Here is a 12184-nt window from a genome sequence, read left to right on the forward strand (position 1 = left end):
AGTATTTGACAAAAATGTTCGCAGTGGTTTTAAGTTCACGGCGAAAGGGTCGCCGCAAAAACCGTGAACATAAAACCACCGCAAAATATCTGCATTTACAGTATTATATATATAGTAATAGGTTTGACTCATTTTGCCTTCTGTGGACTTCTATGTATAACATGCTACTGTCTAGTGTCTACAGTAACTGGTAATTGCTGGTCAGACTGCTTTATCAACACATAAGAACTGTATGCTGGCTCACGGCTGGACTACACCTGCGCCTATCACACACTTGTTACTGCAAATATACAATGTATATGATGCGCCTGTACTTGCTAGCCTGACTCTTTACGGTTTTGTAACATCTAAATGGGCAACATGCAACATCAGTTTGTGTGTCTGACCCACCAACAACTCATTCAACTACTGTAAAATGCATTTAAGTTTGTGTGGTTTTTATTTTGTGGTAGGCAGAAAATGGAGTGTTTGAAACAATAGTAGTGCTACAGTCATAGGTGGGCAAAATGTTTCACGGTGGTTTTAAGTTCGCGCTGAAAGTTGACCGCGAAAACTGCGAACACAAAACCAACGCAAACATTTCTACATTTACTAGTACAGTATTACAGCTGCCATTTCTAGTATTCGCAATGGCTACACCTGCCAGCTTTGCTGCAGCTGTCAGCTACCATCCCCTTTATTTATCTATTTATTTACTAAGTATTGCACTTCTCCATAAAGATGGAAGGCATGACGGAACAAGTGTACCCCCGCAGGGGTCACCTTTTCAAGGCCCCCATGCCGAAAAATTATCCTACCAATACAGTACCATCCAATGTACATGTATGTAATAACCAAGTCCTCTACTCTCCTCCAGGGCCATGAGCTGGCAGACTTCCAGACAGGGGAAGTGGCCCTCTCTGTGACAATCGAAGGATCTCCAACAAAATATGTGCCAGGGGAAGAGTATCAAGGTAGGAGTTACATTCTCCTTTTTTGTCATTAACGTTTCTGTGGTAAAACAAATTGTAACTTTTCCCACAAGTTGGCTTGTAGCCACACCTGTAGCCTTATTGTTAATCTCCAAGGCTGATATTTGGCCCTGCAGATCAGCCAGTCATGGCTCCATTCCCAAGTAAACTGTGGGGTGTTAACATGACCGCACGGGGCATGGCTAGGCTAAACAATACGGTACTCATGCATGTAATGGATGGGAAAAGGCACTTCTGGGTGGCATGTACCTTCAGTTACAATGTCATATCTCACCTTCATGCCATATACTTTGTAATCAAAAATTTAATACTTTCAAGGTGTCAAGTTCAGGGAACAAGGAATTTTGCTAATTTTGAAGATTGCCAACTTCACATTTGTCTGACAACTTGAACTGTGATTATGACAATCTCAAGCACTTCTTCAAAGTGCACTGTCAAAGGAAAATAAAACTGAACAAAATGCCATATTTGTAACTTTGGTTTAATTGTAAACTTTGGGTTGTAAATTATTCATTTTTATCTATTTGTGATGTGAGGAGAATAAGATAATTCATATCTGATTCATGTCTGATAATGCCCTCCATTTCATGCTCAACCTTGAACCATAATGTCACAAGTTCATGACTAATGTGACACATATACATAAGGTACATGTACAGGTCAGGGCCAGGCAGAGAGCAGGGCAGGTACAATCTGGCACAGGGCACTGCAGCTGGAGAGACCATGTAAAACTGTCCATAAACGTTCACCAGTTGTCTAAATATGCCAGATGTTTTTACACCTTCTTGTCTTTGACAGTTTTGTGACATATTGGAGATATGGCATAAAGGTTTACACCTTTTATGTTGTACTTGATATCAGGGATTCCAGTTTGGTGGTCTATCTTACAGTCCATTAGTCTTACAGACAAGTGTTCAGAGCCAGTTACATGCTTATTATTAGCAGTGCCCGAGTAGCTCTTGTGCATAGCATCTTCCCACTTTTAGTCTTCAAGAGTTTCTATAGAGCTCAGTTTGCGTTTACTCTGGTTGCATCTTCTTCTTCTTCTCTTGGAAGTCCTTCGAAGTTGAAGATGGCTGTCAGTGTACTCATTCACAGGGGATGTGACCTCATGTGGCTTGTCCTCTAAGTCCAAAACTTGAGGCACACAGCCGTCCAACTCTGGTTGCATCTGTCCATGCACAAGGCCAAAGAGGGTATATTCACATTAGAAGTGCTCAGGGAGCACAAGGGTGAGATACACATTGTACATAAAACAGTTACATGTGTGGGCAGGAGGTTTAACAGGTTGTTCCTGTCCAATTATGGGATTTGACACAAACATATTTCTGCTGTCAAATCTTCCCCATATATGTACATGTATGCCTACATCCCTTTGGGAGTTAAGATAACTGTTGGTGGTCCAACAACAGCTGAAACAGTTTCAACTCAGAGTTGTTTTTCTTGACGTAACTTTGAAATCGAAAGCTGAAAAACAGGAAGCAGCAGGAGAGGGTTTCACATTTATGGAGTCAGCTGGTGACTCTGATTACCATAGTCCTGCTGATCCAGTCAACTGTGCAGTCTGAAATGTTGGGTGCTCTGTTTGAAATCAACATGGATGCAGCTGATATTGTGTAGTAACTATGTGAAATAATGAAATATATATATCAAGTAATGACAACTTTATGATATCAACCTCGACATATTAAATTCATTTCAATAGCTACAATTAACGCCCTCATTGAAAGAAAACTGTCAAGTACTATATGTTATCTCGTTAAGGAGAGTGATCAGAGAGAGGTCTTATATAGAGTCTGTTTAAAGAATTTTACCTACGACACATTGTTGGATTAAGGAAATGTTATAAGAATAGTGATATCGTTGTCAGTAGGTTGATAATAGAGGCAGGACTTTTTAAATCTGTAACAGTTACTGCTTATTTTCTGATAGGATTTTGATTGGCAATATGTTATTTGCAATCCTATGAAGTTTAAAATGGTTTGGCAGCCACTTAACCACATCTTACATCTAAGTGCTCAGGCCAGGTGTTGGCCCCTTGCTCCTCTTAAGATTACAGACATCCTGAATTGTGACATCATTATTCAGGATAACTTTTCCAAATTATTTGCAGTGACCATCAGTTCCAGTGCTGACTTCAACGGGTTCCTGATCACTGGCCTGTACACGTCCACCTCCTCTGTCCAGTCCTCCCAGCTGTCGGCTTTCGGCCTGAGCGCCATCGGGATTTCCTCCACCCAGCCGTTCGGCAGCAACTTCATGTGCTCCATCATGCACACCCACATGAGCCGGGCTCCGAGGTAAGATTTGTCAGGTTTAATTGTCAGCATCATAAGCTTGAAAGTTCATCTGTGTTTTTTTGTAGATATCATACTGAAGCAAAGTTGAATTTGTAATTTCACAATTTTGACCGTCCAACTCCAGTCTTTGTCAAGGAATGAGCAATCTACAGCTTTTGTGAGGTCACAAACACTTTGAAGAAAAATAAAGGCATTGACTTGATCATGACTTGATCATGTCGGTAGAACAAGTGACTTCGTGAATTTTGTCAAATTTTTGTGTTGGAAATTACAGTTCAACTTGTCTGCGTCTTACTATACCTGGATGTCTAACCTTCATCGTACATTGTATTCCCAGGTCATCTCTGACCTTTCTGTGGGTGGCCCCGCAGGCAGGGACTGGGTGTGTCAACTTCCTGTAAGTAAACATTTCTTTGTCATTATTCTAACAATGAATGTCCTTTTTCTCGTGTATATCCATTGAATTCACACTTGCAGAGAGTCCATGGCAGGGACAACACCACTTAAAAGTTACAATGAGCCACAAAAGATTAACTATACCTGGTCACATGCCAACTTTGATTACAATCAAGCAGTTTTTACCCTTTCTGCTGCTTGTATTAATTTCCTATACACTTGTAGCATCCTATATTCCTCCCACAATCTTTGACATGAGCATCCCATCCTGCAGGGCCACAGCTACCCTGGGCTCATCAGTCCTGTTCAAGGACATGTTAGCATACAAGATCTGTGAGGACGGAGGTAAGAGTTTCTTACAGGCTTTATCTAAACCTTGCTGTCTTCTCCAAGCACTGGTCATAATGTTAGGCTATAATATTTGATGTCCAAGTAGTCGTATAGTCTATTTTAGTCTCAAACTGCCAAATAGAATTCACAACATGTGATTTTCAAAATGTCTGCATCCCTAAACAGGCAAAATGTTGCCATTACTCAAACTTGTGCATCAAGATGTATACAGATAACTATTACTTCATTCATATACATGTGTATCATATATGTCCTTAATTCTTTTTTGTTGACAGGGTATTTGTGATGGCTTTCATTAAATGTCTTACCTTTTCTTCACAGTTCCAACTGAAGCACCGGCCAGGCCATCCTTAGGTAAGTTATTATCACGGGCAAGTGTCTGGATATTCTTAGTGTAGATAAAAATGCATTTAGTCTAAAAAAAGAACCTTCAAGTCCATAATCAGACCTAAATTCACAGATTGTCTTTCAACCAAAGAAGAACCGTAAAAGTTACAATGTGACTAAATACTCAGAGCAACTCTATGAAGCTGTCACATCAAAGGCTGGATAATGCATTGCAGAGCTTGCAGTAAAGATAATAATGTAGAGTTTCCATACAGCCCTTGCCTGTAACATCAGGGTCATGTAAGGACAGGCAAATACATATAGGTATGTTAGTAGCAACAAACAGTATGTTTTTGGAGTGGTGCAGTAAGTTGACTTCATTTGGTAGAAAGGGAAATGACAGTACTTGACATGTTACCAATGCTGCTGTTGTCTGTGTTTAACCCAGCTGTGATGCATGAAGATGGGGTGATCCTCAGGGATGACTTTGACTCCTCCATTGATATCAACACTGATATTTGGTGAGTACCATATCGAGTCCCATAGATATAAACTGGATTAAGTTGTGGGGATACAGACTCTGAGTACCGCACCTGTCTAACCTGATGAAAGATAATATGATTTGGTCCGTACATTCAGAAGTTTTGCTGTCATCATTATCTTGGTTTACATATGTTTGAAAGTCTTGAGGTTTGAAATTCTTTTCAGAAAAGTTGTTTCAAAGAGTTATAAAGACTTCTGTTCCTGTTCGAATTTCTCAGTAGATAAAAGTAGTTTTGAATGTGCTATAATAGTCAACTGACTCTTCTGTACATCTCCGCAGGTCCCAGTTGTCTGGAGGAGTGGTTGGTGACCAGTGTGGAACTGTCCTACATGATGATTCCTTGGTCTTTTGTGAACCCAAAGGAACCAGGCAGTTGGTAGGCACAATTTCTGTGTTTTGACATGATTGAATGTCATGAAAGTACAGGAGAGCCTTGGTGATAACAGTAGTTGATTTAAAAAAAAAATGCATTTGCAATGTTTTGTTATGATGCTAAGAAAAACATATTTGATATCCACAGATATCCAAACCACTGAATCTGACAACAGCCTCTGTTCTACAGTTCTCCATCTGTAAGTACAATGACATTGAAAATGTACATTACATGTATCTTGTTTATATGCTTGAAAGTTGTCCTTTTTAAATGGTCACAGTACACAGTAAAAACTTTTAATTTTCATGATCACATTCAAGAAATTCCATGGTTTGTTTCTCAGCTGCTGGGACATGCACATCTGAGTCACGTGACCCCAGTATTGTGATTTCATATGCAACCTTCAACGAGGTGGACTTGGACTGGCACAAGGTCATTTCATTGAGGTGAGCTTCAAAAGTACTTGCCTCACATTTAGTGTTATGTAAAGATGGTTAACAAGATGTCATCACTAGGTACATTATACTCTTACAACTTTCCCTTTAACACACCAAATATTGCAGCATTTGTTGACAGAGCTCCAACTGTACTTGCCTCACATCTAGTGTTACCTAGAGATTGTTAAGAGGATATCATCAGAAGTTAAATTGTACTTACAACTTTCCCTTTAACACCTCAAATCTTGCTGCATTGTTGACAGAGCTCCAACCAATGGGAGCATGGTGACCCATGTGGTGCACTTGCCAGCTGAGGTGCGACAGGACGGCATCTGTCTGCGCTTTCTCCAGGAGGCTCCTCATGTCAGGTCAGAGTTCAAGGGATGCTGGGCCATGGACAATGTCGCCATCATCAATGCAGCAGCCAGACCGACCTACCTGGAGGACAGCTTTGACCCCATCGACCCCGGCAACTGGCTTTTCCTTCCTGGAGGTGGAATAAAGGTACAAGGAAGAATGTCACTTATTTTTTTGCTATCATCAATTTAAGTGCTTTTCAGGGAGCAAATAGAACCATATAAGTGCAAATTATATAGTAAGATTTTCTTGACAAAATCTTATGTTTAACAGTATTTGTATTTCATAGGCAGTATATCAGAGGTACGCCTAGCTATAGTGTCGCCCTTTTGTGTCGCCCTTTAGATTTAAGATAGTGAAACATCCATATGGCCCACATTTTAGATGCCTAGGCTAGGGTACACTTCTAAACAAGTCTCAAGCAATGATCCCCATAAAACCCCCCAAAGTCTCCCTGGGAGAAACTGGATCGAATTGTCAAATTACTCCACTTTAAAACTCTGCAGCACACCTGTCAGTCTGAGGGTGATGCCATGGGGTTCTGGGGGACAGGGGAGGATGACTGGAACTATGTGAGTACCAGGGATCTGGACCTGCTGGTAGAGGCAGACAACACAAGCCAGGTGGAACACTTTGAGGAGAAACTGCCAGAAGGGTGAGTACGAGTCATCAGTTGCCGTATGAACAAATAAACAATTTTAAACTTAGACATGATCATCAAATTCAGCTTTTCTTTGAGCAAGATTGTGTCAGAACTCATGCCCTTGGTGTTCTCGGTGCCTCAGTGGTCAGCTAAGTTATCAGGTATCCATGCTAAGGATGATTGTTGTCATGAAATGATGTGTATAGCTTTGAGCACTGCTTCCTTCCTCAAGGACCTCAACACAAAACAGCCTGATGGAAGACTTGTTCACAGGACACAGCAATGGCAATGATGGGAGCAAAGACTGTCTACTGTGTTGCTTAGGATTATTTTCTTTACAAAGGACATGTAAATCAAGAATGAAAATAACTTATTAATAACAACTTTCAAAACTCTTGACATCCTGTTAGCTGGGAGGTGGAAGGAGGCAGCATCAGCACCTTCTGTGGCATCCTTCACTCCGGCAGCTCCCTCATCTTTGCTGGGGCTGACAAACGGTCTGTCTGCACTCCTTATATGGACACCAGGGATGTGGGCAATGTCAGGTTCTACTTCTCCATGGGTAGGTACAGGGTCATGTGATGATCTAGAATTAGGCTTAGACTACATTGGGTTCTGTTTTATTCATAGAGGTAGAGGACAACATAATGTTAAAGATTGCTACTGTCAAGGGCTAATTGATGGATGTTGATCAGTGTAAGATTTATTGTAAGATTTTAAAGTTTATTGAGTGTGTAAAATTCCTGATATCTAAAGGACTGAGGTGATGATTTTGATTTCTGCATTCCCTTTTTCTTTAGTCTTCTTAAACAAGAGTTTGTTATGGTTTTACTATTATAGGATATCACACACTTGATAACCAAGAACCCTGAATTAGGTGGTATTCTGTATATTCCTACTTGTCAGGTGGAGGGTCATGTGACCCAGCAGAGTCAGCTGACATGGAGGTGGAGGTGTACCAATCTGACAGCAGCTCTGAGCTGGTCTTGACCAGGCTGGCGTACAATGCCTACAAGGTGACACTGCATTTCGACTAAAGAAAATGGAACAGCAACATGTCTGCTTGATCATAAACTACATGTGTCAATATTCCTGATTTACCTCAACCTACACCCCAACCACACAAGATAACTCTTTAGAAGGCAACTTCCTGCCCTAAAAGTTGTAACAAATGAACATAAAGGAAATTTGTTGCCCTATGTGCCAGAAGGTACAAGAGGAGAAGAAGAAAAAGAAATGAGATACATGTATATTTTACTAAAAAAACTTTTAAGTTGATTTTTTTTCATTGTGTGAAGGCAGGTTTGTAGAACACACTTCAGGTAACAACTTATACTGCTTAACGGATATCATTCAATACATGTACTGTGCAGTGCAGTGTATATTTGTCCATGATTTGTCTTTCCATTTTTCCCTCTGACACATAGGAGGCAGCTCTAGTGTCTGTGCCAGTCCCCACCGGTGCTCAGAAGCGGTCCACAAGGTTCTGCCTGCGTCAGCTCGCGCACAAGGGGCTGAACAGGAACGTCTGGGCCGTGGACGAGTTCCAGCTGTTGCCAGGGTTACCAGCATCTGTGGACCACTTTGCTCAGTTCAGTGTGAACATCGGCTGTGGCAGCCGACATGATGCTTACAGGTGGGACACATCTTCAGCATCACTCACAGCATTTTTTTTCAGGAGAAGTTGTCATTAGATGGATTTTCCATGATAATTTTGCAGGACCTGGTATACATAGGCCTGAGGAAGATAATGATTTATGTGAGGACCGACATTTAAACATTTTTAAAGACATGCAGGTCAATTCACCGACCTCTGAATTAGAAATAGATGATATGAAAGCTTGTATGATTTTAACAAGCACAGTACATACCAATAATGGCCAATGGATTTGTTTCTCTTTATCTAATGTACTAAATTTTGTTTTGCAGCATCAATGTTGAGTACTCTACAGACCATGGCAGACACTGGTCCCTGCTGCAGACAGAATGCCTGCCGGGTTCGTGTGTGGGAGCCCACTGGCCATACAGCACAGTCTACTCCTCTGACACACACAGGGGGTTAGTAGAGCAGTGAACAGTACAGAATATTGGGAGCATTTAGCTTAGTGAATGTTCAGATCCTTAGCCTGATAATGTGATATTGTACACAATTTGCATTTTAACATTGTGACCCTTCTTCAGGAGAAACATATTGTTGAGCTTAGTTTTTGTGTGGACTTTCACTCTAAGATTTTTGTCTTAAATTGAGGGTTAGACATCAGTCAATGCAAAGTTGTTCATGTCAGGCTGCTTCTTTTCCCTCTCCCCATCTCCTCTCAATAATGAGTCCCAACACCAGAAATAGATCAATCATCAACTTTGACATGAAAAAATACTGCTTTGACCTACACAAAAAACTGTAGATTACTAGTATTTAGCACTTTTCCTTTTGTCAGCATCCTTCCCACTGTTTATCTGTTCCCCAGGTGGAGTCGGATCACTGTACCCCTGCCTTCTGCTGCCCTAACCAGCTCCACCAGGCTCAGGTGGATCCAGCCTCACTCAGCCGCACACTCGCGCTGGGCTCTAGACAATGGTACAAATGTAGTAAACCATTGCATACTTCAGTCATACCCCTATTCCAGTAGGAAAGCGACCGTGCTGTGGCCTAAGCTTTGACAGATCACCAAATGAATTCATAGATGAAACAAAACAAAAATCTTTTCGCTTTGTGTGTTTTATTGTCTTTTCAGTCATACTTTTGCATTTTGCATGATATTCCAATTGTGAAGTCAAAGAAATTTTGTTAATGAGATATGCTAAAGATATGCTAAAAAATCTGGGCTTACATTCTTTATTGGTGGATTCAACCAAGCACAGAATTCTGATGATTATGTTTTTTTGTCTCATCAGTGTACATTGGCTCCCATTGCCCTGCCATGTGCTCAGGAAGAGGCCACTGCAGCTCACAGGGGTGCAGGTTAGGCTGTCTAATCTACCGTTACAACTTTAAGTGGCAAAGATGAATAAAGATGTGATTACATTATTGTATTAAACGCTTCAACAATTCTTTTTATTTTCTATTTTTGAGTGTAATTATCAGGAATTTACAATGAATACAATTTTCACGGATTAGTATAGGTCACTATACTAATCTCTGTATGATATGCCAAACATTGGTATTTTTCTGTAACAAATTCCACAACGCCAGTAATCCCTTTGCTAGAATCCCTTTGCTAGAAATCCTTGAATCCAAATTGTCCTTGATCCCCAGATGTGACCTTGGGTATGGAGGGCCAGCCTGTGAACTCTCGGCAAGAATCAACCCAAATTTTCTCTCGGAGTCCTTCAACGGCCGCCATCTGCACAACAACCCCAACTTCCTGGTGTCTGACAGCGGAGTGCTGGGGTTCGGCTGTGGGGTGCTGGCCAGCGGGAAGGCTGCAGTCTTCAGTGGGGAAGGGAGGAGACAACTGGTCACTGCAGATTTGGACAGCACCAATGCCAAGTCAGTTTTTTTATCAGAAACTTCTGAATCAGAGATATAGACCTTATAATAGCATGCTTTAAGCCTTTAACCCTTTTGATTTCTACTTCAGGCTAGAATCTTTGTGGAAATAATTTCTCTGTTACCATTTAAAGGTTCCTGCAGTTCACCTTGCGAATCGGAAGTTACTCTGTGTTGGGGTCGTGTCGCCCTCCCAACCGCCGGCAGGAAGGCGTGCTCCTCCACTTCTCCACTGACAGTGGCGTCACCTGGCAGCTCTTGAAGGAACTGCACTTTGATGAATACAAGGAACCCAAGTAAGCTTTGTCATTGTTTTTCTCATCCAGTAGTTGACTTTAACTTCTAAGTACACTGTCTGCATATTGAGCAATAATGGAATGAATTTCATATTCATCTTAATGTATTTTTGCAGTCATACTATTGTCACTCAGACAGTCAGTCATGTTTTAGTGAAATTCAGTGTCCAGAACTGAGACTCTGGCTTTGATAGTACTTACTTTGGCTGCATTTGACATTGAAATCAAACAATACAGAATCATCTGATGAAGGACACAAGTTGATAGATATGATTATACAGTAAGGTAAGGTCTAGATCAAGTCCTGAATTAGATTTATCAGGGATGCTGATGCTACAATTTATACCTGTCAATATTACTGGCTGCATTCTCAACTATACTGTTATATTTTGTTTTCCTCAGAATTGTGTCACTGACCCTGCCATCAGAGGCCCATCACCCCCACACCAGGTTTAGGTGGTGGCAACCCAGGCACTCAGGAGCCAATCAGGACGTCTGGGCTCTGGACGAGGTTACCATGACAACGGCCCTGTACAACACCATCAGTCTGGACTTCAGCAACCCGCTGGATGTCAACAACGCCTTGAGCTTCCACCAGGGGGTCATAGGTCATCACTGTGGCAGAGACAATACTCTGTTGTAAGGATTTAGTACTTTTGTTTCTTTAATGAAGCACAGTGTCTGACAACTTATGCTGTAGCATTATGTCATGTAATTCCTAGAAATTATTCAGAGAAATATGGATTGTCTGTGGATTGAAAATTTCAGAGTGGTCTTAGAATACTGGATCCTCTACTTCAAATGCACTGAGTTGATGGCATAATTGAGGACTTACAAAAAATTAAGGTTTATGATGTCATCTGCACCCTACCTTCCTCACAGAGAACCTTTGTCACAACTTAATTGCAACTGTTTATTAGTTTTAAAGCTTGAAAGCCTGTAATGAATATTGTTTGGTTGACACATGTTCCTCTTGAAACCTCCTCAGGTATGCAGGCATGTACGAGAGGGACTTGGTGCGCTATGTGGAGACCCAGTCCATGCAGATTGGTACTTCCTACATGATCCAGTTTGATCTGGTAATGGGCTGTGGAAACCAGTACAACAACACGATAGACAATAGGGTGAGAGTGACAACTTACATCAAAGTCTCTATTGATTATTTTTTCTGCACTTGCTTTTTGTTAATGTTCTTGGTAATTCTGAATTGAAAGTTCATTGTCAAAGCAGAAATATTTTGGGGAAGTGTGGGAAATCTGCCCTATTCACAAGAATGCCAGATGTTGAAGTACCGGTATGCTTGATTGTAATCTTTCTGATGATCCCTATCCAGATCTACCTGGAGTACTCCATCAACCATGGTCTGACCTGGAAGCCTGTTGTGCAGGAGTGCCTCCCTCCCAACACAGGCTGCTCCCAGTACTGCAGCTCCAGCCAGTACCACCCCTCAGAGTTCATCGAGTGGGGCAGGGTTACACTGCCTCTCTCAAGACGTACATGGTAGGTATGAGTACTGTGACCCTTATTTCAAGGTCCTCGCTGAAATATCAGTGTGGGTGTCTAATGACAGAACACTGACTTTTTCTTTATCAGTCAATATATTTGCACAAGGACTAACCAAAGTTTATATAGTACAGCCTTGTTGAACGTTGAACAGTGTATTGCTGAGCCTTCTACTATAGACTAAGCATGAAGCATGAAG

At 41.3% G+C, this 12184-nt stretch overlaps 1 protein-coding gene across 1 annotated transcript in view; it reads left to right on the forward strand.

Moving 5' to 3' along the window:
* LOC136435204 (reelin-like) overlaps positions 1 to 12184 on the forward strand; it is a 42868-nt gene that overhangs the window by 10058 nt on the left and 20626 nt on the right. Inside the window, exons 4-25 of the mRNA XM_066428493.1 lie at positions 857 to 953; positions 3085 to 3271; positions 3609 to 3668; positions 3942 to 4012; positions 4340 to 4372; positions 4794 to 4866; positions 5169 to 5265; positions 5410 to 5461; positions 5606 to 5708; positions 5963 to 6203; positions 6563 to 6711; positions 7110 to 7261; positions 7606 to 7715; positions 8127 to 8335; positions 8629 to 8757; positions 9165 to 9274; positions 9592 to 9658; positions 9953 to 10186; positions 10321 to 10482; positions 10885 to 11121; positions 11471 to 11606; positions 11816 to 11982. Coding sequence (XP_066284590.1) covers positions 857 to 953; positions 3085 to 3271; positions 3609 to 3668; positions 3942 to 4012; positions 4340 to 4372; positions 4794 to 4866; positions 5169 to 5265; positions 5410 to 5461; positions 5606 to 5708; positions 5963 to 6203; positions 6563 to 6711; positions 7110 to 7261; positions 7606 to 7715; positions 8127 to 8335; positions 8629 to 8757; positions 9165 to 9274; positions 9592 to 9658; positions 9953 to 10186; positions 10321 to 10482; positions 10885 to 11121; positions 11471 to 11606; positions 11816 to 11982 — 2876 coding nt within the window. The remainder of the gene's footprint in view (positions 1 to 856; positions 954 to 3084; positions 3272 to 3608; positions 3669 to 3941; positions 4013 to 4339; positions 4373 to 4793; positions 4867 to 5168; positions 5266 to 5409; positions 5462 to 5605; positions 5709 to 5962; positions 6204 to 6562; positions 6712 to 7109; positions 7262 to 7605; positions 7716 to 8126; positions 8336 to 8628; positions 8758 to 9164; positions 9275 to 9591; positions 9659 to 9952; positions 10187 to 10320; positions 10483 to 10884; positions 11122 to 11470; positions 11607 to 11815; positions 11983 to 12184) is intronic.

Source organism: Branchiostoma lanceolatum, chromosome 5, assembly GCF_035083965.1.
Source record: "Branchiostoma lanceolatum isolate klBraLanc5 chromosome 5, klBraLanc5.hap2, whole genome shotgun sequence".
Taxonomy (NCBI): domain Eukaryota; kingdom Metazoa; phylum Chordata; class Leptocardii; order Amphioxiformes; family Branchiostomatidae; genus Branchiostoma; species Branchiostoma lanceolatum.